Source organism: Myotis daubentonii, chromosome 2, assembly GCF_963259705.1.
Source record: "Myotis daubentonii chromosome 2, mMyoDau2.1, whole genome shotgun sequence".
Classification (NCBI taxonomy): Eukaryota; Metazoa; Chordata; class Mammalia; order Chiroptera; family Vespertilionidae; genus Myotis; species Myotis daubentonii.
The window spans coordinates 91,774,591-91,802,438 of record NC_081841.1 but is presented as its reverse complement, the minus strand read 5'-3'; the positions used below and the strand labels follow the sequence as shown (position 1 = coordinate 91,802,438).

General features: G+C 42.7%; 1 protein-coding gene across 4 annotated transcripts in view; it reads right to left on the bottom strand.

The window, feature by feature from the left end:
• The window catches only part of PLXNC1 (plexin C1), a 164,129-nt gene that overhangs the window by 109,944 nt on the left and 26,337 nt on the right, over positions 1-27,848 (bottom strand). For 3 of the 4 annotated variants that reach the window (XM_059683806.1, XM_059683803.1, XM_059683804.1), the window contains exons 3-4: positions 8,417-8,551; positions 4,976-5,076 (exon numbers count right to left, since the gene is read on the bottom strand). In XM_059683806.1, the coding sequence (XP_059539789.1) occupies positions 4,976-5,076; positions 8,417-8,551 (236 nt within the window). The remainder of the gene's footprint in view (positions 1-4,975; positions 5,077-8,416; positions 8,552-27,848) is intronic. The other variant, XM_059683805.1, reaches the window with a different exon arrangement.

Sequence of the window (27,848 nt, the reverse complement as noted above, 5' to 3'; positions counted from 1 at the left end):
TCAAAAAATACCTGCTGATTGGATATACAACTGAATGAATGAACGTTGAACATTGACATGTCTGTCTCCTAGTTAATGTGTGAATTCCTTAAGCCCAAGAGTGGCAACTGATTTCCTCGATATCACCTAATTATCTGACTTCCCACATGGGGTTCTTGGTAGATATTCAATAAGTATTTGTTGAAGTTAAATAAATTGAGTTGTGTGGGCTGACTTGGGAATCAGCCCTTGACTGATGACATTGTTTCTATGGGAAAATGCATTCTGAGTGCCAAACATACAAGTGAACTTTTGGAACCTCATCCGTTCATTGGTTCAGGATTGCCAGTTTTGTGGAAATCCGTAACTGAACACATGGGCTTTGCTTTGCAATATGGGAGAAACTGAGAAACTGCTTCCCAACCCAAGATATTCAGCCTGCAAAAATTCACTTTCCACCCACACAGGCAAATTCATCACAGGTTGGATGTGAAGTTCCAACAATAAAATACTAAACTTTTTAGAGCTCATTGTTTATCTAGTTGCTTTTTATCTGCTTATATTGGATGCCTATTATTAACACCCCAACCAAAGGAAGTTAAGATCATTTTCTTGCCCCACCCCCAAAGAAATCCACTTTCTAGGCACATATGCAAGAAAGCTCAACCTTCTCAACAGAGAAAATAAGTTATTTTTCTAAATAAATCTGCGGCATTTAAAATAAACACAGTGGGATGCTCTACAGTCATAAGAAAACATCCCCCTTTAGAATTCCTAATTTTGAATGGTACTGGAGCTTCATGTGAGTCACAGATCTGAAGCTTCGTTTATTAAATCTCAGGCCAGAACCAAGCCAGTGTGAAACCAAGTAATCTGACATGGGTGGGAAGGCCCGTCAGCCCACAAATCCAGAGTGCTTTATAATGCTTAATGGACAAGTCTTCTGGCATTGGTAGAGTTTCCCAATCAATCTACTCCATTCATTTAATATATATCTACTATGTGCCAGGCACTGTTCTAGATTCTGGGGAATGTGATAATGAACAAGGCTAGGTCCCGATACAACTTAAATTTTAGTAAAGGAGGAGGCAGAGAAATAAGATCATTTCCGATAGTGGTGGGCCATGAAGGAAATAAAGCAGTGATGCCACTGAGTGAGGTGAGGCTGCTTCAGGCTCAGGCTGGATGATCTCGTGGAGACGTGTGAGCTGGGATATGATAATCCAGAAAGAGCCAACTGCGCAAAGAGCTGGGGAAGAGTATTCTAGTCTGAGGAAATAGCCAGTGCAAAGTCCCTGAGGCAGGGACAAGCTTGGCATGTTCTTGAGTCAGAAAGGAAGCGGTGTGGCTAGAGGAGGTGGAGGAGAGGGTGGCATTAGAGGCTGAGAAGTAGCGCAGGGCCAGACTATGTAGAAAGCCTCGTACACAGGCCCTGGGGGCAAGGGAGTCAGGCTGAACTCTAAGACGGGAGCCAGTGGAGGTTATTAAGCTGGGAAATGGCACGGTCTGGTTTAGAGTTTAAAAGGCAGAGGTGAGGGAGTAAGAGCAGAAGCAGGGGCAGCAGTGAGCAGGCTTTTATAGAAGCCCTGTGTCCTCAACCTCCGCCCTGGTTCTTCCTTTCACCTGCTCTTCCGGAAACCTGGCTCTGCCCGAGGTCACGGCTTCCGTGTGGCCTGCTCAGGGCTGGCGGCTTCCTCTCCCCTATGGTAGGTGTCCTGCTTGCATCTTACTTTCCCTTTTGGACACCTCTTCTTCCCTTCTTTCTGAGCCTGCCACAGCCCCCACCCCATCTCTGAAGCTCACGCCATCAGTCCACATCACCCCAAATTCCTTCCTGTGGTACCCATCTGCAAACCACCCCTACCGACAGGCCGGCGCCTTCCTTTTCTCGAATATCTGGCTCCTCACTCTCCAACACTGTTCCCACACTCGTTCTTGGTGACTGCAATGTTCTCACAGAAAATCATTCCACCTACCACGCTGACACCTCAGTTCCTTGACCGCTCTGCCAATACTCTTGTCCTCCATCCTTCTTCAGCTACATAATCATACCTAGATCTTGCCATTGCCAGTAACTCCACCCCCTCCATGACCTTAATTTCAAGTTCCCACAGTCCAACCACTACCCTTTTCCTAGTTTCCAGCTTCAATAAATCTTCCCCCCAACTGCAACCCCCAGGGCACAGATCCCCGTTCTCACATCCCTCACCCCCCTCCTTAGAGTTCACTTATAGCTTAAGGTCCCGAGTCCACTATCACAAGTATCAATATCCATATCACTATCATGGTCCCTCTCTTGTATGCACCCTCAGCGTCCAGGCCCCTCTGCCCCCTCTTTAGGTACTTTCTGGTGAAGCCCCAACTCTGGCTCTGTCTAACTCTCGCCTGCTCTATGACTATGCCAACAGACCCAGATGTGGCTTACAAAACCAAAACCATGCGTACTGCTCTCACTTCAAAAGCAAGATGACGCACCTCAAGTGGGCCCCAAAGCTTCCGGGTAGTGATTCTCTATTTCCCATTTCCTTCTCTCTCCCACTCTAATTCACACCTTCTCTCTTCTCCCTTCAAACCCTAGGGCTTCCTCCCCCGCCTCTCCTCACTCTCACTTGTCTTAAGTCACTGAAAATGATGTAAGCAATATGAAAAGTCATGTGCGTTCTTACATCACCCACCTGTTCCCGGGCCCATAGCCTCACCTTCCCTCCCGTGACCAAGAAGGACTGTCCCACGCTCCTGTGTGAGGCTGGCCTCCCCGCTGGTGTACAGATCCTGTTTCCCTCATCTGCTGAAAGACACACTCCACAGCTCTCTTCTCTCTCCTGCATCGTCAGTTTCTCCCTCTCTACTGGACCTTTCCCAACAGCCCCCAAATGCACTGTGGTTTCATGCCTCTTGTAAACAACAAAACTGTCCGGACTCCACTTTTTCCTTTAGCGTTGGTTCCCTTTTCTGCTACCTTTCTCAGCAAAGCTCCTCCAAAGAGTTGTCTCTGCTCTGCCTCCTGTCATCTTTTCTGGTAGCTTTAGCACCACCTCCCCTACTGTCCTGGTCACAATCACTAGTCAGCACAGCAGTTCTCAACCTGTGGGTCGCGGCCCCTTTGGCGGTCGAACGACCCTTTCACAGGGGTCGCCTAAGACCATCCTGCATATCAGATATTTACATTACGATTCGTAAAAGTAGCAACATTACAGTTATGAAGTGGAAACGAAAATAATTTTATGGTTGGGTCACAACATGAGGAACTGTATTTAAAGGGCCAAAAGGTTGAGAACCACTGAGTCAGCACCTGCTACGTCCAGTGGAACAACTCCCTTCTCTGGCCTGACCTCGCAGCATGATCGGGCACAGCGGATGCTCCCTCTTCCCTCTGGCTTCCCAGACCATCTTCTTCAGTTTTTCCTCTTCCCTTTCTGGCTGTTCCCTCCCCTGTCTTGTTTCCTCTTCAGCTCCCTGACCTCAAAGAACTGCCCCACCTCTATGCTCAGTTCTCCAACTACTTCTTCCCTCAATCTACACTCTCTCCCCAGTGTGGTCTGAAGGCTTCCTTATGTCCATCTAAACACTACTAACTCCCAAATTCATATCACCAGCCTGGACATCTCCCATGGCCTGTGTTTGCCAATACAGTAGCCGCTAGCTACGTGTGGCTATTTAATCACCCTCACCACCACCACCACCACCACCGTCACTACCACAGGCACTGAATTAACTCCTGCATGTAGCTCTACAGACACAGACAGGGAACCTACATGAGTGGAACGGATCAGAAAGATTACAGCGAGACTGCTTAGTGGGCGTGCGATGATGAAATGCTGTTCATGATCAGCTAATTCCTTAAACGCTACTCTTGGGCAGGCGACAAGAAGAAAACGTTCCTACCCAGTTACAATTATTCATGAGAATTCTCCTGGCCCTGCTTCTTTTGTCTGCCAGCCGTTCTACGGAAACAGCCCAGTAAAGGAGGCGCAGTGGAAGGCACGGGCAATTATGCCTCTTGCTGCAACTCAGCTTTGGACGTCCTCCGTGAACTCTTAATTAATTCCTCCCCTATATTTTCCGTTTGTTTCCTAGACCTCTTGCTTACATTGTATTCCCCCCCCCCTCCCTTCACTGCTCTTGGCTTCATCCCCTAGAGGCTCCCAAATTCTCTTCCTAGTCCTCTTTTCTTTCCTCAAACCTCCCCGTGTTCAGCCTTCAGCTTCGTGCACCTGTTCTACTCTTTCTTATCCTTTTTTACCTTTGAAAACGGAAAGCGCCAAACTGACAGACACTGTTATGGTTTGTGTGTGTTTTCTTCCCCTGCCTGAGCTGCAGCTCAGGCTCTCTCCTCCTTGCTTCTATAGCGGGAGCCCGAGTACTGGGTTGCCATGGCAACAGCGAATCCAACCAGGCGGGCCCCAGTGATGCTACGAGCTGCCATGGTGAGGAAGCGGCTCCAAGTCGCCCCTGAGCCTCGATGGGTCGTGAGCATCGTAATTCAAGGGCAGGCCGGCAGATTCTGCCTGGAGCCTGAGGTTGTACACCAGGCCCACAGCTGTATGCCGCATTCAGAGGCAACAGCACCAATAATAGGGCTTCCGCGGCACCAACCGAATACGTGACATTACGAGGATTCATTTGAAAAATTTCAAAAGCCCTATTCTTCTACCTTCCCTGAGGGAGAACCTTCCGCCTGTCTCTGGAGTCCTGGAGAACTCTGCAGAAAGTAAAAGCAGACTGACAGCTCGAGCCCATCCTCCTTGATGCCACACGCCTGCCCCTCCCGCCCCCAGAGCGGGCGACCCTGAGTGGTCCGGGTCAAATGATTGAGAAGCGCTGACTTGGCTGGGAACATCTCCGGGAATTAATTCGGTTCACACAATGATATTTTAGTCGCACAGAGGTCAGTGCCCCCAGGTCGTTGGAACGAATTGTTAAAGTGGGGCAACAAGTGTTCTGCGCGTGACACTTTTCTGAAGACGTGAGCTGGTGAGAAAGCATCAGGAGGTACCTCTGTAGCGAATGGCACCAGCCGCAGTGAGGGTCCGCCGCTGTCAGGCACTCCGAGCAGGACCTGTGCTTACTGCAGTTTGCAACGCGAACTCTCCTCACCTATAAAGAGCGATGACAGCGGTTCAGACAGAATGATAAACAACGCCAGGAAAACCGCCACACCTTATCCGATGAAGGGCCCCTGTAGGTTTATGGGCTCACTCTGAATATCTCCACGGTGACAGTGGGCGGGGCGGGGGGGGGGTCTCAAGTCCCAAGGGGGGGAACAGGTTGTCAGAATCCCCTTGGGAGCTTATGAAAGTGCAGATTCCCAGCCGCCCCCTGCGGGGACTCCAGCTGAGGAGGTCTAGGGCCAGCTGAGGAGTCTGCACCTTTAAGCCCCTCAGGTGAGTCTGATACGCGGTCAAGTTTCTGGTCTGCTAGGAATGATGTCGAAAGGGATCACGGAATCAGGTCAGCTGGCTTCATACAGAGTCAACGGTACTTGGAAATGAGCATCTGGAAATAGCAAAGGCCCTGACCCAGAGTAGCACCAGGTTGTCCCTGGAGAAGGAAGTGAGGAGAAGCCTCCATCCCTGGGGGGGACAGAGGGGGGGCGGCTCCATCATCTCGCATCCCCTCCCCTGGAGTTGAAAGTAAAAAAACAACAACAGGGGAGTTTTCAGTCATTCCCTGCCCCTAGGGCTGCTTCTTCCAGTTGTCAGACAAAGCCACAGCCTGGGCGCAGTGCTGGGCAGACCAGGCTGCACAGGCAGGCGGAGCCTTGAAGCAGACGGTGGGGGGCAGGGACCCGAGGGTTGCACGGCACCCACTGAAGGTAATGAAGGAACCTGGGGGACACGTGAGGCCAGGAAGCTATATTTGTTAGAAAGTATAAGTAACTTCTTTAAAAGATTAGAGAAACAGAGAGTTCTAGGACGGGTCTGTGAGGAAAACGAGCGATCCTGAGGAATATCTTTCGACTCTAAGTTGACTTCATGGAAGACAACCACACCCGTCCACTTCGCAGTTCTCGGTGCTGCTGGCAGACATACTGACGGACCACCAGCCCGAGCCAGCGGTAACCAGCATGTGGGTATTTCCTGTAGCTCACAAACATCTTTGTAATTCTGGGGGAGGGGGTGGTTCATAAATGTCACATAAGCTCTCTAACCTTGTTTTCTCATCCGTGAAATGGTGATGGTGCTGCCGACTTCCTGGGGCTATTACAAACATTGTCTGGCACATACTAAGTGCTCAATAAATGTTGGCTATTGCTATTATGTGAGAAAAGTTTCCACGGTCCAACAAACATGTGAAATCTTACACTGAAAAAGCAAAATAGGTTTCCTTAGCACAAGGCTCAGAGCCTTCGAATATGCCGAGATCATGATACTCCAGCAGGGGGACAGTCAGTAACAGCTGCTCCTAGGACAATTTTTACTCAGAGCATTTAGTGGAATATGAATCTCTAGAATATTCTGTAAGAATTACCATACAATATACTTAAACAAACATATAACTCCATATAAAAGAGAGGACACTATAAATACTGCATTAGACCTGCTTCTTCAGCACACGATAGTGACTATTCCACTGCAATGCATGGATCTCTATGTGGTTATTTTTACTGGCTACATATTATACCATTCTATGGATGTATGAGGGCATGTTCGTTTGGCTATTACTATTTGCCCAAGAATCTAAGGGCTTTCCTTCGGTCTGCCTCCCTTGGGGCTGTATTGGCCCAACCAGAGTCTCGCTGGTAAGATCTCTAGCAGGAAACCTACGTGAAGGGTATAAGAATAACCAGCTTCGACGCCCAGTGGAAAAGTCTCCTCAGGACATCAGCTGGATGACCAGAGACCAGAGCAGTTCACCTTCACAAAGTGAACATCTGTCAGCAATTGGAGGCTCTCACAGTGTTCCCATCCTATGGTCTTGAGTTCCAGGGAAGGTGGTAATGAGGACTTCTGAGCGATTTGCAATGTTTTAAAAAGCTGAATGGAAAAACACGCACAGATTAAGCCAGACTTCAAGTGTCAGTGCTTTGGGCTGGAATTTTATCAGCTTTGTGGCAGCATAGTCGGGCCCCTGACTGTTAGCTTTAGATGCCCTTGATAAATACAGCCTGAGAATGGGAGTTGTTACTTAATATATGCACTTCTTTGAGAAGACAAAAATCTCTCAAATCTGGGAACATTGCAGAAGAGATATAATAAAAAGTTTTGGAATGGGGAGGCAAGCTGGTCAAGGAGATTCCATATGGCAAAGAACTGGTTTACAAAGGTATATGAGGTCCAGTGGCCATTGAGATGTGGTCAGTTAGACATAACTGACTTTTCAACATGCAAAGAGCAATAAGGCCTTTTTTAGGAATTCCAGGAACTACAAGAGCTTGCAAAGCTACTCTGTGGCTCTAACAACACATAGAGATTAATGCCATTGCTACAGTCCTTAGAGTGCTTGAGAGGAAAAGAATGAAAAATTGGGGTAGGCCACGAGCACCTTAATTATATCCCTGATATAATTATGTAAGCTTCAATTATATCCTTTGCCCTTTGTCTGTTCAAAATAATAATGGTCAAAAACACTGTGCCAAAATGCCCTGTTCAGTTTTCAAAAATTTGTGACTTGATCTCATTTACCATGGGCTTTAAAAGATCAGAGCGTAATTTAAATCCTAGTTCTGACAGGCCTAACCTATATAATATATATCCTTGAGCAAGTTATTTAACCTTTTCAAGTCTTAGATTCTTCATATATAAAACAAAGGTAATTTTATACCATTAAATTATTAATACTTTTCATTAACATTATTTATTATAAGTGTGTGTACACAACTCTATGTGTCTCATCTAGAGACCATATGTAGAATAATAATTAGTACATAGTCAGGAGGGACTCAGTAAAAATTAGTTTACTCCCCCTTCCCTTGGTGAAGCACTTTGTAAAAATGAAGAAAATGTAGAAAGGTATCCTTTGTAATTCAGTAAGCAGAGGCAAGAAGAAAAACTAAAGCAGCCAGCTAAATTAAGAGAGGGAGGGCAAGTGCCATATATTTCCTGGTTAATGAATGTGTATGAGACTGTGAACTGATATTAACCCCAAATTCCAAAGCTAATCCTATTGGGTATATTCATAAATGCATCTAACCGTTCAGTGCCCACATAATAAATGTGTAAATTCAGTCATCTTGCTGATGGTGCGCCATTTGCGAGCACACCCTCCTCTGCAAAACCTGGCATTGGAAATATAGCCAATAATAACATTGTCTAAACAGGTGATATTTCTTGCTTAGTTACTGACAGTAATGTTTTTAATTCTGTGCTTGTGAACCATTGCCCGCAGCAATGGTTAAACTCGGTAGTTCAAAGTAAAAGCTTCACTACTAGATAATGACATCAAGTAAACACTCTGTATTCATAAGTCAGAAGCAGTAACTAGTATTTTAACCTACCTCTTTTCCAGCTGTTAGATAGATGTAGCTATTCTTCTCAGGATGCGGAACGAGTTTGTAAAAAACAGGTGTTTCTTCTTTAATTTCATAGATAACCTCTGGACAATTTGAGGTCAAATTCTCACCAAGAATAACCTGTGGGTTTTTATTTTTCAAAAAGAGAAATATGATTTCTATTAAATATTTTGAATAGCAGAGTGTCAAAACTTGTATCTTAACTCTAAAACCATATTCTTTCTTACTCACTACATATACTGGCTAAGGTACCATGTTCCTTCATCACCTTCTCATGTCTGCCTTCAACAAGGCTGGTAATAATATGCACAGTATTTCTGCTTTTGTATGGGACAAAGTCACACATGTACATGCAAGTGTGGGCGTGTGCACGCACACACGCGCACACACACACACACACACACACAGCCACTCTTCAATGTTGGGCAATATACTCACATGTGAAAGCTCGTCCACAGTTCCTGACCATGGCTGATTGGCCTTTTGTGAAGCTACAAGTAACAGCTTCTTTAGTACTAGCCCAAGACTTATCTTAAAACTAAAGAAAGTCAGCTCAACATATATTTTATGTGGGTTATTCTGATTCTCCCATGTAGTTCTACACAGTCATGCATTTTAAAGCAATCAGGACAAGTTACCAGACCTAAACAAGGAGTATGTATTTACAGTATACTAGTATATAAAATATAAGCAAGTCTGGCTTTGAAATTGGACAAACATGAGCTTCACTCATCTTTAGTCAATAAACATGACTGAACATCCACTATGTAGTAGGCATCTTCTAGGTGTTTGGACCATGCGGTGAACACAGTGGGGATGGGAGGGCGGGAATCCTGCCCTCAAATAACTTACACGCGTGCAGGGAAATGGCAACAGTTAACAAAAAGTGTGTGTGTGTGTGTGTGTGTGTGTGTGTATAATTTTTACACAAACACATTGAGTGGCCAGATTATTATGACCACCTGACGTTTGTAGGCAAATTAGCTATAATTTCGCACTGAAGTTGCTAGAGGGCCAGACCATTATAAATAGGGAAGCAGGTTGTTTACCACGACAGAAGTGATTTTTTCTGAAAATATGGGTCAACAATGCAATTTAACAGCCTTTGAACATGGGATATATTTGAACGTGAGTGGCCATATTATTATGACCACCCCATCAGTACTTCGTTGGGCCACCTTTTGCCTTCAATACTGCGGCGATTCTTCTGGCTTTGATTCCACGAGATGTTGTAAGGTGATGCGAGGAATCTGACACCATGCCTGATGAACAGCACTGTCCAGTTCTGTGAGACTTGATGGTTGTGGAACCAGCTGCCTGATGGCTCTTTTAACTTCATCCCACAAAAGCTCAATTGGATTGAGATCTGGTGATTGTGGTGGCCACCTAAGCAAGGTAAAGTCTCCCTCATATTCTTGAAACCACTCCTGCACTATATGAGCACCGTGGCATGGCGCATTGTCTTGTTGGAAGAAGCCATCTCCATTGGGATACACCATCAACATGATAGGATAAAGTTGATCAGCAACAATACTTAGGTATGCTGTGCTATTCAGATGTTGTTCCACACGAATTAAAGGGCCCAAATCATGCCAGGAAAACATGCCCCAAACCATAACACTGCCCCCACCAGCTTGAAGGGTTGTACTCATGCATGTGGGGTGCATGCTTTCATGCTGTTTCTGCCAAATTCTCACTCTGCCATCTGCATGATGCAACTGGAAACGTGATTCATCGGACCACATGACTTTTTTCCAATGCTTGACTGTCCAATCCTCGTGTTCCTATGCGAATTGGAGACATTTTATCTTGGTAACTACAGACAGGTGTTCGAACAGGCCTTCGGCTTCCATATCCCATACGATGCAGTGTACGGCTAATTTGCCTACAAATGTCAGGTGGTCATAATAATCTGACCACTCAGTGTATATATATCGAGTCATAAAAGTCAAAATGAAGAGGGGTAAGGTGCTGGAGAGTGCATGCTCACAGTAGGACTCACTGAGAAGGTGACACTTATTTAGAGACTTGCAATGGATGATGGTGTCACTTAGACATCTGGACAAAGTGTGATGATGTCTAAGAGGGACCCACTGGTACAAAGGCCCCACACTGAGAGGAGGCCAGTATGATGTGAGCAGAGCAAACGATGTAGAGGAGAGTGGTAAGTGAGGCAACAGAGTGAATAATACAGGTTCTTGCAGGCCTGTGTAAAGATGTTGCCTCTTACTCTGAGTGAGAAAGAGGGAGCCATTGCAGGGTTCGGAGCAGAGGAGTGGTGTGGTGAGAGGGCAGGGTTTGAAGCATGGGTAGAAGACTCATCAGGAGACTCCTCTACCCTTAAGTGGCTAAGATGCTTTGAACTAGTAACTTAACCTCCTTGAGTCTCAATTTCCTCATGTCTAAAATGAGGCTTATAACTCCTTCCTTAAACATAGCTATTGTAAGGATCAAATTAAACTTATGGAATATGCTTAGCACATGATAAACACTCAATAGATAATAATCTTTTACTAGATTGCAAGCTCCTTTTGGGTAGGGATCATGTCTTAATCACCTTTGTACCTATTTCTTGCCCAATACAATAACTTCAAAAGCGAAGGTGTTCAGCATTTTGTCGGTGTGAACATTTCCAGATAGAATATCTACATACGTATCTCTAGCACTGTGGATAGCAGTTACACTGGGCACATGATTTGAAAAGAAAAAATTGGCACCCACATTCTTTTGAGACAAAAATTAACATCTGTGCATCTACTGATCAATAATATGCCTGAACCCACTTATTCTGATGGCAATCACATACTGCTATTTCATCAAAAGCTCCATATCAATTTGGCACATGGAGCATCTTCCTACACACATTCCCGCTCCCAGAACCTGGGCCTGAGTCTGTTTTTGTCCTGCGATGGTGACCTCCTTTCATCATCTGCTCTGGGTCAAGCCCAGTGCAAGTGGCTCACTAAGAGCCTGTGAACTACTCACTAAATTCAGTAGCAGCTCTGGAAAAAAGGAGCAGAAGCAGTTAGGTCTCAAGGGAGGTGGGACAGATTTGTGCCTCGGTTCATTTTAAAATGACGCGAGAGCTGCACCATTCAATACAGTAGCCACATCTGGCTATTTACGTTTTAATTAAATTAAAGATTCAGTCCTCAGTCTCACTGGCCAGATTTCAAGCACTCCCTGGCCACAGGGGGCTGGTGGCTACTGCACTGAGAGTGCAGAGAGAGAACATTTCCATCATCATGGAAAGTTCTATAGGATAGTGCTGGCCTGCAGAAAACTGAGTGAAGGGAGACATCCGGCAAGCACTGACCAAGCGTGGACTTGCCAGGTTCTTGTCTCCCTATCTCTAATTTGTGGATGAAAAAGGGACCACTTACTGAACCTGCCAAGCTCAGGAGAGGCCTGCACGGTGGGCCCTTCAAACTCAGAGACTGACTGTAACCACAGAGGAGGGTCAAACAGAAACATGTCTAAGTGAGTCATGGCGGACAGTCACCTTCTAGGCCTGTAGCTCCACTGGCAAAGGTTAACCTTTACCTCAACTGAGCCTTTCCATTGTCTTTTACATGAAAGTAACAGACTCGAAATGTCAGAGTAATCTTCTTCCCCAGACCCCTCAGGGCACAACCGCCAGCACCAGAAGAGACCACAGAACCCCCCATTGTTATCTTGTTCCCCAAATACCACCTCTAAGTGCTGTACCCACCAACGTAAAAGAAGTCTGTGTTACTCTGTTTTGCCTTTTATCCAATCCGAGAGGTCCCTCCGCCCCTTTGCTTTCTCCTACACCCTTAATCCACCCTGTGCGGGTTTCATGTAACCTTCCTTACATCTCCTTGCATTGTAATGTATAAAATAAACTGCAAAACTGCCATTCTCTGGAGCATTTTCTCAATTCCTTCCTCGAGATTTTGCCTCCTGGCAATTGTCATCATTTTGACTCAAATAAACTCATAAAAATTCTCTACAGGCTTGGACATTTCTTATCCAAAGAAGCCCACCGGGACCACCTGGCAGACACGGGCCTGGTGCTAGGTACCAGCAGGGGCTCATTACTCTGCATCAGGTGAATTTGGGTGAGTTTTCTTGAAAATCCAGACCTCCCTGTTTTAAGGTAGGAGACCCTTAACTTTATTTGAGCTGTTCTTTAAAATACAAAAATCCTTGAGGTGGCACTGAAGGTTAAGGGTTGAGATAACTCAGGGATAGGAGAGAGAAAAATGAGTGGATGGTTTTAAATTTGAGCTGTTTAATTGGAACCATTTATTGCAAGTCTGAACAAAATTTTTTGCTGGATAAATGAGACTCTGAACTTGTGTAGCTCCTCCTAAGATAAGGGGCATTTACTAGTACTCCTCCAGCTTGAAATTTGAATATTCTTAGCGACTAAGAATCAGTGTGGTGTCAGAGGGTAGCCCTCAAAACGAACAGGGCCCCATAGGGAATTCCAATACACCTGTAATGAAAGAACTGATTTGTCCCTGGACTCACACAGGAAGGCTGGCTCCCTGGCTCTCACAGTTCTATTAGACAGCCTGGAGAGACACCAAGACATGTCAGAGGGTTGGAGCCACTCGGGAGGTGACAGCCCCTTGGAGCTCAGCCCGTAAGTGGCACACTTCAACCCGCCACACAATATCCTAGAAATGTGTTCAGACTCTGCAGATCTCAAAATAAAACTAAATTAACATGGGTTTTGGAAATCATGAAACCAGGGCCGACAACCCCCCACCCTCAGCTCCCCCTTAATACTCCTGCAGATGTACAGTTCATAGGGAGCCTTGACTTGCAAGTCCTTAGAGAAATGGGAGGATTCAACTGGAATTGGTATGAACTTAAGATGGCCAAAATGGAGCTCTCTTGACACCTGAATTAATTTTTACGTGTACAATAGGAAAAAAAGCCGGCTCCGAAATAAAATAGAATGAATGAGAGGCTTCCCTCGATTGGCAAATAGAAGGCTCTGAAGCAGAGCACAGAGAGACATTCTTCTTTCCAGGAAGTTAATAAGACAATTTGAGAGGCTCTTCCTGAACTAAAGAAGCTTCCCCAGCAACTCAATGCCAGCACCCACTCTTCCTCTCCAGCCGCCCACCCTGCTGGTTACTTGGCCGTCTGACTTACACTCCTTTCCTCCTCCCCCTTCTCTCCCTTCTGCGTGTCCTCCACCACAGCTACCTACTGACCTAGGGGACACTCAGAATAGAAAACCAGACCAGGATAGACTAGAAAAACAAAACAAACTAGAAATTCTAACAGCTCCTTTTAGCAAAAAGCCAGTCTCGGGCATGGAAAACTAGCCAAAATCTACTTCTCCTTATACTAGAACAGAACTAAAGAATCTAAGTAAAAATTTCCCTGACCCTCTCCAGGACCATGCTGGGTTTGCAAAGGAATGTGATTTAACTGTTAGGACACGTGATCTTGGTTATTCTGACCTATTCCAATTAATACACTTACTGGTTTCTGAGAGCAAAGCAACTACCTAAGTTTTGCTCGGAAACTCCCTTAGAGGGGTCTGTTTTTATTTTATGTAGAAAGCCAGGTTACCTGAAGGAGGATTGTAGAAAACTGAAATGGGACTTTAGAAAAAGAAAAGAAACGGCAATAAGCATAGGGCTGCTCTGGGGACTGTGAGGGGCATTTCCCCTTCTCCTTATGAACACTTTAGAAGAAATTGAAGTGACCTGTAGATCTAGGTGCCGGAGCTACTTTGTCTGTTCTGAACCATGACCGACTAAGCTGTCCTCTCCCTCTAGGCCAGCGGTTCTCAATCTGTGGGTCACAAACCCTTTGGGGGTTGAACGACCCTTTCAAAGGGATCGCCTAAGACCATCGGAAAACACATATATAATTACATATTGTTTACAGTAGCAAAATTACAGTTATGAGGTAGCAATGAAAATAATTTTATGGTTGGGGGTCACCACAACATGAGGAACTGTATTAAAGGGTTGCGGCATTAAGAAGGCTGAGAACTACTGCTCTAGGCTTCTGTAAAAATGGTAGGGCCATCTAACCACCAATTTTTTTAAAAAATATATTTTTATTGATTTCAGAGAGGAAAGAAGAAGGAGAGAGAGGTAGAAACATCAATGATGAGAGAGAATCATTGATTGGCTGACTCCTGCATGCCTCCTCCTGGGGATTGAGCCTGCAACCCAGGTATGTGCCCTTGACCAGAACTGAACCCGGGACCCTTCAGTCCACAGGCTGACACTCTATCCACTGAGCCAAACCGGCTAGGCAACCACCAATATTTTTAAGTCAGAACTTGTTTCCTTCCAGCTAGGGAATGTTTCAGGGCAACAGATACTTTTACTAGTCAAATCTGGCCAAATTCACCTGGCAGGGTGAGACTTTCTTTTTTTTCTTTTTCTTCTTTTTTGTTCATCCTCACCTGAGGATATTATCCCATTGATTTTTAAGGAGACTGGAAGAGAGAGGGAAAGACAGAGAGAAACATCAATGTGAGAGAAACACATCAATTCGTTGCCTCCTGCATGAGCCCTGACCAGGGCCCAGGCTGGGGAGGAGCCTGCAACCAAGGAGCCTGCAACATGCCCTTGATTGGAATGGAACCCAGGACTCTCTGGTCCACAGGCTGACGCTCTATTCACGGAGCCAAACTGGCTAGAGATGAGACTTTCTTGAAATCAAAGATACCCATATATCCTTTTCCCAGAGGGTGAAATGTATTTAGAACCAAATAAATCAGATATTAAACCTACTGGGAAAACGATGATTCAAGAAAACTCCACAAGAAGAAAGTGAACTTAAGGCTGACTGAATGTTACAGGATGTCCAACACAACTTAGGGCCTTTTCCAGTCCAGTATTGGCAAGACTAAGTCAGCCACTCCTATTAAAATAACCACTGACAATACTTTACCTCCACCTAATATTCATCAATATCCTTTAAGACCTAGTGGAATCAAGCCTATTATATAAGCCTCCTTAAGGGCGGGCTTTTAATGCTATGTGTGAGTCCCTACAATTCTCCTATCTTCCAGTAAAGAAATCCAGTGGGGAAGGATGGAGATTTGTACAGGATCTCATAGCTATAAATAAAGACATCCTGTGGTCCCAAATCCACACACCCTGTATAAAGATGTTGCCTCTTTTTCTGGGTGAGAAAGAGGGAGCCATTGCAGGGCTTGGAGCAGAGGAGTGGTGTGGTGAGAGGGCAGGGTTTGAAGCATGGGTAGAAGACTCATCAGGAGATTCTCACCATAATCCTGGAGAAATACAATGGTAGCTTGGGATCAGGTTTGCACCTCCATCGCCCCCCCCCCCCCCCACACACACACTACCCTTTAAGTGGCTATGCTGCTTTGAACTAGTAACTTAACCTCCACGAGTCTCAATCTCCTCATGTCTAAAATGAGGCTAATAACTCCTTCCTTAAATACAGCATTTGGAAGGGTCAAATTAAACTTATGGAAGATGCTTAGCACATGATAAACACTCAATAGATAATAATCTTTTACTAGATTGCAAGCTCCTTTTGGGTAGGGATCATGTCTTAATCATCTATTTTCAGCTATTCCTATGGACTGCCAATATTTGTGTAGTGCCTTTTTCAGTATTCCTGTGAAGAAAAGAAAAGAAAAGAAAAGAAAAGAAAAGAAAAGAAAAGAAAAGAAAAGAAAAGAAAAGGCAGCTTGGTGATGTCCTTGTTCATCTTTCAGATAAGATCCATCTGTAAACCAAATTAAATCAGCATTATCAACAGGAGTTTCCTGTAAACCATTCCTAGGGAAAAAGACAGTGGTCAGTAAGCAAAACATAAAAGTTGCTTTTACCTGGAAAGATCGTGAGTTTATTTGGACAGTAATGCCCCAGGGATATACAGAGACTCCCAACTATTTCTCTCAGATACTGAAAGCTGACTTGAATGATGTTTAATTTCCCAGACTATTCTAATCCAATATGTGGATGATTTACCTTTATGTGGCTCTAGGACATATCAGACTACAAGAGGACACAATTTACCTACTACAATAGCTAGCCATAAAGGGACATAGGATCTCAAAGGACAAGCTTTGACTCAGTTTTACCCCAAGTAAAATACCTTGGTCATCTAACCTCTAAAGATGGGCTATTACTTAACTCAGAAAGAATTAGAGGAATAACATCCTTTCCTCTTCTAAAAACAAACAAACCAAGAACAGCTTAAAGGGTTCCTGGGTCTGTCTGAGTACTGTCCCAATCGGGTTCCAAATTTTCCATCAATGGCGCAGCCTCCATATGTCTTATTAAAATCAGATGGACCTGATCCAATTCAAGAGAACCCCACAGGGAAACAGGCTGAAGAAGCTCTAGGGCAGTGATGGCGAACCTTTTGAGCTCGGCGTGTCAGCATTTTGAAAAACCCTAACTTAACTCTGGTGCCGTGTCACATATAGAAATTTTTTGATATTTGCAACCATAGTAAAACAAAGACTTATATTTTTGATATTTATTTTATATATTTAAATGCCATTTAACAAAGAAAAATCAACCCAAAAAATGAGTTCGCGTGTCACCTCTGACACATGTGTCATAGGTTCGCCATCACTGCTCTAGAGCAGTGGTTTTTTTTGTTGTTGTTGTTTTAAATATATTTTATTGATTTTTTACAGAGAGGAAGGGAGAGAGATAGAGAGTTAGAAACATCGATGAGAAAGGAACATTGATCAGCTGCCTCCTGCACACCTCCTACTGGGGATGTGCCCGCAACCAAGGTACATGCCCTTGGCCAGAATCGAACCTGGGACCTTTCAGTCCACAGGCTGAAGCTATATCCACTGAGCCAAATTGGTTAGGGCTAGAGCAGTGGTTCTTAACCCTTGCTGCACATTAGAATCACCTGGGAATCTTTTTAAAATCCTGATTTCTGGGCCTCATCCTCCGGAAATTCTGTTTCTCTGTTATGGGGTGAGGCCACAACATTAGTAACAAAGAAACAGAATTTCCGAAGGATGAGGACCAGAAATCAGGATTTTAAAAACATTCCCAGGTGATTCTAATGTGCAGCCAAGATTGAGAACCACTGCTCTAGAGGGAGTATTATCTAAAGCTCCCATCTGTAACACCCTAATTATAAATTTTGTTCCTTTTTATACATGAAAATAAAGAAAATACTTCAGGAGTTTTAACTCAAAAACACAGAGATCATCATAGACCTATAGGTGATTACAGTCAGCAATTAGACTCAGTAGCCAAAAGGCTCCCTCTCTCCATGACAGCCATCTCTGCATAGACATGTTATGCAAACAAACAGAGGAGATAGTTATGGGCTCTCCTTTACTTATGTTCCTCATTCTGTTGAATTTCCACTGAACTTTTATCACACTGAACACTTCTGTCAGCCACTGGCATCGAATGATGTCAAAAGGGATCGTGACATAACAGTCTTAACCCAGCAACTTAGCTACCATTTTTGAAGGATGAAGACATCCATTATTGTGTTTTGCTTACTGACCACCCTTTTGTTTCTAAGAATTGTTTACAGGAAACTCCTATTGATAATGCTGACTTAATGTGGTTCACAGATGGATCTTATCTGAAGATGAACAGGGGTATATAGGCAATCACTTCCACGGTGGACATAACTGAAGTTTCTCATTTACCTGAATAAGACCTACCCAACAAGCTGAATTAATTGCTCTCACTTGAGCTTGTCAATTGGCCAAAGATCAAATAGCTAATATTTACATTGACGGTAGTCATGCCTTTGGTATAGCTCAGAACTTCTAGATATCGTGGAAGCAGCGAGGTTTCTTAACTTCCTCAGGGAAGCCCATAAAGAATGGAAAACAGGTTGCAGAATTATTAGGTGTCATACAACAACCGAAATAATTGGCAACTGTAAAAATTCCAGGACATTCTAATGCTGCCACCATGGAAGCAAAAGGAAATAATTTAGCTGACACTGCAACTAGACAAGAAGCAATAAGCAGCCAAATTATCCAGACCTGAGAATGTTTCCTCTTCCTATAAAACCAATAAAAGACTCGCTTTTAATTCCAATGGCCAGCTTGCAGGAGAGGAAAAAAGGATATGGCAATAGAAAGCAGGGAACCTTTGACTCAAACAGATATTGTTTGGACCCAATTGGAGACCAATCTTACCTACAGGGGGTTAATTACCTGTACTTCAACATGTGCATGAGCTAACTAACACATTGGGGTCCTGAAAGATGACTTCATAGAGTAAACAATATTGCTGGAAACGCTCTCCTACTGTAGCTCATAAAGTTTATAACAGATGTTCTATCTGTCCAAAGTATAACCCTGGAATACCACTCCACAGGTCATAAGGACATTTCCCACTTCCTTTAGGTCCCTTTGAGATATGCAAATTGGATTTTATGCATATGCAACCATCTCAAGGATACAAATATGTGTTATTAGGATTTGTATGTTTTCTCACTGGGTTAAGCCATTCTCTTGCAGGAAAGCAACAGCCTTACCGGTAGGTAACATATTATCGGAAAAATAATTCCCAATTGGAGAATTTTCTCTAAGTTACAAAGTGACCAAGGGACTCATTTCACTGGGCAAATTATGCAATCTATCTGTAATATTTGGCCTATCCTACAGCATTTTCATTGTGCTTATCACCCCAGTTCTCTGGATTGGTGGAATGTACAAATAGTACAATTAAAACTCAACTAGGTAAATTTTCAGAAGCTTTTAATTTCTCTTGGCCAAAAGCTCTCCCTATAGTGTTCCTTAACCTGAGATCTACTCCTTTTGGTAAACACAGCCTTTCTCCTCATTAGTCACTGGTAACCCTACACATCTGGGTGAAGAGACATATGAACCAACCTTATGAAAAGGAGACATTCTGCATTATTATCAAGGACATATTAACCAGCTTTTCAAAACCGATAAATTAGTAGCTGATTCATTTCACAATGTGGTCCTGGGAGATGAAGACTTCAAAGACCATGACTTACAACCAGGAGATTTTGTCCATTGACAAAGACATCAATTAAAGACTCCAACCCCATTGGAAGGGACCTTCTCAGGTATTACTAATTTATTCATATCCAGCTAACACAAAGGTGTTAACTCAAGGATTCACATTTCTCATTTTTTTAAAAAGTGCCTAACCGTGAATGGACATGTACCCCTGTCTCTGGCACTCGCCTCCACCTACAGCAGTGGTTCTCAACCTGCCTAATGCCGCGACCCTTTAATACAGTTCCTCATGTTGTGGTGACCCCCAACCATAAAATTACTTTCGTTGCTACTTCATAACTGTAATTTTGCTACTGTAATGTATTGTAATGTAAATATCTAATATGCAGGATGTATTTTCATTGTTACAAATTGAACATAATTAAAGTATAGTGATTAATCACAAAAACAATATGTAATTATATGTGTTTTCCGATGGTCTTAGGCGACCCCCGTGAAAGGGTCGTTCAACCCCCAAAGAGGTCGAGACCCACAGGTTGGCAACCCACAGGTTGAGAACCGCTGACCTACAGTGAAGATTAAAGACTCCTCTGGGATGAGAAGCCACTGACATCAGCGATAGACAGCTATCCCAAGACATCGTCAAGGCCTGTATACCCACAAATTGATCCTGAACTTAAAAAACCACTTGATTGTCTTTACCTGTCTGCTAATGATATTAATCATAATAATAGTTATATTGTTCTTCGGGCTTTTCTCAAACTGTTAATAATTAATAAAGGTGTATAAGATAATTTTTGTATTATCAATATACTCTTTTATGGTTTCTCTTTTACAGTTTAGCAAGAATGTTATTACAGAAGAAAAGGGATGTGTATGTTTTTGAGAGAAGTTAAAAAGAAGTAGTTTGTCCTAATATGTTGGTTATTTCTGAATGAGTAGAAGGAGAAAACTAAGAAGGCCAAGAGAAGTTAGAGAAGGTTAGTGGGAAAAGTATATTGAGAAAGGATTGTATGTATAAATGCTAGAACTCAATTACGGGCATGTACTTATCCCCTATCCAGAGAAGGGCTGAATTAAGTATGTTAATTCAGATGGAAGCTGAAGTGGCTGTTTAAAAAAAGGCCCTCTAGCCCTGACTGGTATTTCTCAGTGGTTAGACTCGCAGCGGTTCTCAACCTGTGGGTCGCGACCATCGGAAAACACATATAGCATATCAGATACTTACATTACGATTCATAACAGTAGCAAAATTACAGTTATGAAGTAGCAACGAAAATAATTTTATGTTTGGGGGTCACCACAACATGAGGAACTGTATTAAAGGGTCGCGGCATTAGGAAGGTTGAGAACCACTGGGTTAGAGTGTTAGCCCTTACACTAAAGAGGTGCAGGTTTGCTCCCTGTCCCCTGCCGGGGTGCATGCGGGAGGCAACCAGTCAATGTGTCTCTCTCACATGAATGTTTTTCTCTCTCTCCCATCCTTCTTCACTCCCTTCCACTTTCTCTGAAAAGCAATGGAAAAAATATCCTCAGGTGAGGATTTTTTTTTATAAAAAGGCCCTCTATAACTGTTGCTGAGGCACAGGAAATTTACTTATGAAACTCTTACTGTCCTCCTGGCCTCTGCAAATTTTTAGGTGGTTAATTGTAATTTACACCATTATGTTCTTACAGCCTTGGCCCCAATTAAACCTTAAGGTTACAGTTCTCAATTGCACAACTAGTGGGAATCAGATTAATAATGAAGGGCACTTGAGTGCTTCCAATGGAAAGTAGATGGGCCACAGTAAATGGGAACCCATCTCATGGTCAGACTGTAAAAACTAAAGAGGTGTATGGTGTGCCCTCAAACTACAAGTAAATGTTATACTAGATGCAAAATACAGAAAAGTGAGACAGACAACAAAACCTGGATCATGACAGCTTATAAATGAGAGTGCTTTTCTTAACAAAGGCCCATAAAACCTGACTGCCTCCCATTTGCCTGCCTTTCCCTTTTGAGAAAAATTCAGCCTAGACTTCCATCAAAGCTTACAGTGTTATCCCATTCCCAATGGCCCACTGATCAGCAAGACAAATGATGATACTCAGACTTCCTAGGAATGAACCTTCCTAGCACCATGGGACCACATTACCACCAGGAGGTTGGTTATTAATGCATCCTTCAGACTGATTTGTGACCAAAACGGGGAGGTATGGATGAAAAAGGGGCCATATGCTAAACCTGAGAAGTTCAGGGGAGGCCAGCATGGTGGGCCTTACAAACTCTAAGACCAGAAATAACCAGATGGTCTGAACATAAAAATGCCTAACCAGAAGGGGGCACAGTGAGTCAGACTCTAGGCCTGTAGCTTCTTTGACAGAGGCCAATCTTTACCTGAAGTCAACCTACCCATTGTCTTTTTGGATCTAAGATAACATACCTCTGAAATGTCACAGTAACCTCTTTTTCCAGACCCCTCAGGCAGAGCCACCAGCTCCAGAACCTTGTTGTTATCTTCTTCCCCGAATACCATCTCTATGTGCTGTGAATATTAATCATTAACTACCCTATACCCACCAATGTAAAAAAAGTATCTGTCTATCTGTTTTACTTTTTATCCAATCCCAGAGATTTCCCCATTTTGCTTTCTCCTACCCCCTTAATCTACCACCAGTGGATTTCATGTAACCCCCCTATGTCTCCCTTGATCTAATGTATAAAATAAGCTGCAAAACTGCCACTCTCTAGAGAATTTTCTCAATTCAATGAGATTTTGCTTCCTGGAACTTATCATCAGTTTGGCTCAAATAAGCTCATAAAAATTCCAGTGGGGGGTGTGCAGGAGGCAGCTGATCAATGTTTCTCTCTCATTGATGTTTCTAACTCTCCATCCCTCTCCCTTCCTCTCTGTAAAAAAATCAATAAAATATGTTAAAAAATTCTCAGCAGATTTGGATGTTTCTTACATCAACAAATTCATATTCTTTATAAGCTCAGATTCAAAGAGTTGATCCAGTTCTAGAAAGTGGTTGTATAGAGAAGAAACAGAAAGTCAATTTTAAAAAGATTGATAGAAATATTCTCGATTGAGACTTAAAAGAAGAAAGCCCGCTGCCCAGATTTCTCCTGTCACATTGAAAGCATCATCTGTAGAACCATCTATGAAGTATTCTTGCCCTTAAAGTGGAACCTGAATCTAGTTAAGTCTGTAGTGCTAGTTTACATTTAGCATTAGAAGGAATAGAGGAACAAGCTAAATGATACCACAAGAAAGCAAAGGGCCAAGGCCACAATGTGAGACAGTCAAAGACTTGCTTCCTCATTCAGTCAGTGGTGGTGAATAAAAGGAGTGAATTCCTCAAAAAGCCAATGGTGATGCATAGGAGGAGGCCACTCCAGAAGAAGAGAGACAGAACAACCAAATGTGACTAGAGAGTGCCCTGCTGGCAGGGCTCAGTGGTTAAGCATCAACTTACGAACCAGGAGGTCGCTGTTCAATTCCCAGTCAGGGCACATGCTCCGGTTGGGTTGCTTGCTCGATCCCCAGTGGGAGGCATGCAGGAGGCAGCCAATCAATGATTCTCACTCATCATTGATGTTTCTATCTCTCTCTCCCTCTCCCTTCCTCTCTGAAATCAATAAAAATATATATTTAAAATGTGACTAAAGAACCTATATTGGTTTGGATACTAATTTGAACAAGAACAATTTTTAAAAGACTTTTTTTTTTTTAGCTAATCAGGAAAATTCAGTTATATGGACTCAATATTAGATAACCCTAAATAATTATTAATAATTTTATTAGTTGGAATAACAGCATTATGGTTATTTAAGAAAATGATCATAGTTTTTTTGGAGATGCATAATGAAACAAGGGGGTGAAATGACAGTGTCTGGGATTTGCTTAAAATAAAAAGTAAATGAAAACATAATTTCCAGTAATTACAGCACGGTGATTATATTTACTAATACTGTATTGTATATTTGCAAGTTGCTAAAAGAGTAAATCTTAAAAGTTTTCATAATAAGAAAAAAATGTGTAACTATGTATGGTGGCCGATGTTAACTAAACTTATTGTGGTGATCAGTCACAATATATAAAAATATCAAATCATTATATTGAAATCATACAAACTAATATGTTATATGTCAATTACACCTCAACAAAAATAATTATAAAACACTCCTCATCCATTTTAAGTGAGTTAAGAGCTGCACTGTAGTTGTTCTTGGGGCTTATTGGAGCATGGTTAATACAGATGGAGAGGGGCTAGAAAGATCTAGTTTGAGCAACTTTGATTTATTTGCTTGATACTCTGGAGATGAGATACCAGTATTCTCTCTAGAACTCTGAATTATGGCAGGGAAGTCTTTCTGTTTTGCAAAAACACCCCCCCCCCCAAAAAAAAACAAAACAAAACAAAAACCGAAGTGCACTATATGCCAGAATTTATCAACCAGTTACCTGCTGGAGATGAGATACCAGTATTCTCTTTAGAACTCTGAATTATGGCAGGAAAGTCTTTCTTTTTTGCATTTAAAAAAATTACCAAAGTGCACTATGCCAGGGTTTATCAACCAGTTTCCTGCACAAGCTATCTAGAGTGGCCTACACTGAAGCTTATCCTGATAACCACAGATGCTGGTGTTAAACTGTTATGTTTCATTGATGGTGGGAGTGAGACTTCCTGGAGGGTAACTTGCCATTATCTACCAAAATTATAAAGCATATAACCCTAGGCCCAGCAGCTCCTCATATATACGTGAAATGATACACGTACATGAATACTCATTGCATCATGTGTTATACCCAAAAGACTGAAACAAACTTATTGTCCAACTATAGGGAACAAGTTAAGTAAACTACAGTACAAACAACTGAATTCTATTTAGCCAAGAAAATAATTAGAAGGCTCTGTATGTTATGTTTAACATGTATTAAATATGCATGTATATATTTGCATACATATATTTTATATACGTATGCATGTAGCATAATACATGTTTATGTCTTATATGTTTAATAAAAGTGGGGAAAGACTATCTTCCCCCCTTTGCTTGCAGACATATGTAAAATATCTCTTGAAAGACACCCAAGAAGCCAGTATCATTGGTTGCCCCAAAGGGTAGAAATATGTGGTTTTTACTGTATATTCTCTTGGTTCTTTTGTATTTTGAGCAATACCAATGTATTATCTCAAAAAATAAATACAGACTATTTAAATTTTAAAAGTATTTGAGGAAGAGTGGGTTAAATTAGTTTTCTTTTTGCTACATTATACAGAGAATGGTCTCCAGAACCCTGAGGACAGGGCAAGTTTTCATGTTCATTACAAGGGACGCAAATGCGCTACATGGAGGCACTGGGGTCGCTGCTGCTGTGGTCCTCATCTCTCTTAGATAACTACAGGACAGGAGAGAGATGGCTCTTTTCCTCCTTCGGATTTCTATTAATAACACCTCCACCTCACCCATCCCCACCACACAGCCCAGCCCAGGAGCCCCAATGGACACCTGGATCTTTCAACCACAAAATTCACATCAACATCAACACCGGGAAGAAAGCCAGTAAGACTGGAGCGAGGTAAAAGGTTCCTTCCTCAGCTCAGTTCAGCTGGGCAGCCTTGGAAAAAAAAAACATGATCAGTGAAGCGATGCAGGAAGTAACAGTGAGTCACAGAAACCCAAAATGGGTTGAATTTTGCATATGAGAAACCTCATCCAACTCACACACACTTCTTGGGCATGATGCGGATTTTTATCTATTGCTTCCAGCATATGCCCTTAATATAGATCTAATTTAAAGTCAACCTGAGTCATGTATATTCTGATACACCCTTTGTCTTTCAAGTCTCAAATGTCACCTCCTCTGAGAAGCTTTCCCTGGTCGTCTTTCTATTGTACCCCACTGTCACTCTCTACCTATCACTGTTTTCTTCAGAGCCCTTACCACTATCTGAAATGGCTTTATATTGATTAATCCATTTACTTGCTTTCTGTCTCTTTCTTCCCACCAGGAGAGCCGCGACATTGTCTGTTTTGTTCACTTTTGTATCATCAGCACCCAGAAAGTGCCTTGCACATAAAAGGTGCCCAATAAATATTTACTAAATGAAAAAAAAATACTCTATTAGCATTCAAGATTTTATAAGGCTCTTCACATTTTTCCAGCTGAAGCCTGTATAGAAAATGTATTTTCTCCGATGGAGAACTTCAGTTTATGTCAACATATTGTTTCTGTTGACATCTTCATGAAGCCTCATGGTAGTCTATTAACTAGCCTTGGGATTTTTGCTGCATACAAAGCAAGCAAACAAACAAAAAACACAAAACAAAACATCACCCAACCTTAGTCCTAAAATGTATGGTGTGTGAGACTTCCACACCACATGGTTAGTTACAAGTTTGACACCACCAGTGGGAAGGAAAGCACGGTGAAGAAAATGAGGGGAGAGAAAAATTGAACAAAAGGCTAATTCTTTAGTATTAGTCTTTTGTATTACCATGTTTAAAAAGCTCAAAGATGCCAAATTTCTTTCCTTATGCTTCACTCTCTAGGGCTAACTAGTTGAAGGGCAAACAGGCCAATCTTCTCACTTATTTTCCCCCATAAACACACACACACACACACACACACACACAAGCAAGGTAATTATCCAATAGCATTTAATGTGCTTTAATAGTTACGTGTTATAATGATGAGATATAAAGTTTAAGAAAATTCCTCTCTTGTTTCCAATCTACTTATTTTATCATTAGTAGTGAGAGAAGCATACAATCTGAATCACAAATTCTAGATTTGTGGACTACAAGGGAGTAATATCCCTAAACTGGGATTCCCTGAGAACTCACAAATTGAAATTTATGACTTGGGAAAGAACTTGAAGTAGCTTCATATGACATTCTAGATACCAACCATGGAGCACATTACCAGGTGTATTTGTTTTTTTAAATATATTTTTATTGATTTCAGAGAGGAAGGGAGAGGAAGAGACAGAAACATCAATGATGAGAGAGAATCATTGATTGGCTGCCTCCTGCACACCCCACACTGGGGATCAAGTCCAAAACCCAGGCATGTGTCCTGACTGGGAATCAAACCTTGAACTCCTGGTTCACAGGTCGATGCTCAACCACTGAACCACGCCGGCTGCGCCACTTCCAAGTTTTGACACCTCTGCTGCTTTTGCTTTTTGGTCCATTGCCTTAGCTCAGCCGTCCCCACCAGCCCCACTTCCAGGCCCAGGTATTGTCCTGGTTTTCCCACTCTGTTCTCTTATTTGAACATTCTGTGGGAATATATATATATATATATATATATATATATATATATATATACACACACACACACACACACACACACACACTAGAGGCCTGGTGCACGAATTTGTGCGTGGGTGGGGTCCAGACAGCCTGGGCCAGCCAGGGAGAGGGTTTGGGTAGGGTGGGGGGAGGGGACATGGGAGGTTGGCCGGCCAGAGGGGACAATTTGCATATTAGTCTTTTATTATATAGGATACATGAGTATATCCTTATAAAGGATTTTGTCATTTTTGTTTTCTCTTACTTTCACTTGAAAACTTTAGAAACCAGAGTCAAGAAAGGCTTTGCAGGGGTTACATAGATTGTCTACTGTTAGGATGCAGGAAGAACTTTCTGGAATTGGAGTTTGTTCCATGATTTGGATACTGAAATCCACTAGTGGGAGTAAGGTTCTGAGGGTAGCAGTGCTTTTCTGCTGGACGGGGGAAAGGGCATGCTATGGCTCCTGCCCCCAGAACCCTCCTTCAGGCCTAGGGATGCTGAAGAACCCAACACCAGCCTCCTCTCACTGGGCTATCCCAAGAATCAACTCAAATACAGATTTCCCACTTTTGCTCTAAAGAAATCCACTGAGGAAAAGCAGGGGCCCCCAAGTGGGACCAGATGCTCCCATGAGCTACGTGCAACTCTGAGAGAAAAGGACTCTTTCTCCTTCTAATACAGAAGTCTATCCACAAATAGGATAAAACTTAAACCACAGAAGCCATAGCTCCTTCTCATGAAAGCCCAAATAGTGGTGTCTTGACCCAGACATTCCAATATTAAGAACAAGATAAAAATCAAAACCAGTTCCATCAACTCTACCAAGCTCTACAGACTACATTTTCATTTTCACGGGGGGCAGACTGCTTAAGTCCAAATCACCTTGAGCAAGTTACCTAACTTCTCTGAGCCTCAGGTTTTCTCATTTATGAAGTTGGTATGGTGATAGGATTGACTTGTGAGGATTAGATGAGTTAACCCATAAAGACACTCATTCTAATGCCTGGCACACAGTAAGAGCTCAGAAATGTTAGCTATTCTTATTCCTTGCTTGCGGCCTTGTTACCTTTTACGCTTACAAGAAAGTTTAACGGGCATAAGTAGAGTTACAAATTTCAAATTTCATGCATCTTCTGTTATTACTTATTTTACCACCTTGAAAAACTCAACATATTCAATTCTGCCCTTGAAATAAGGACAATTTTCTTTTT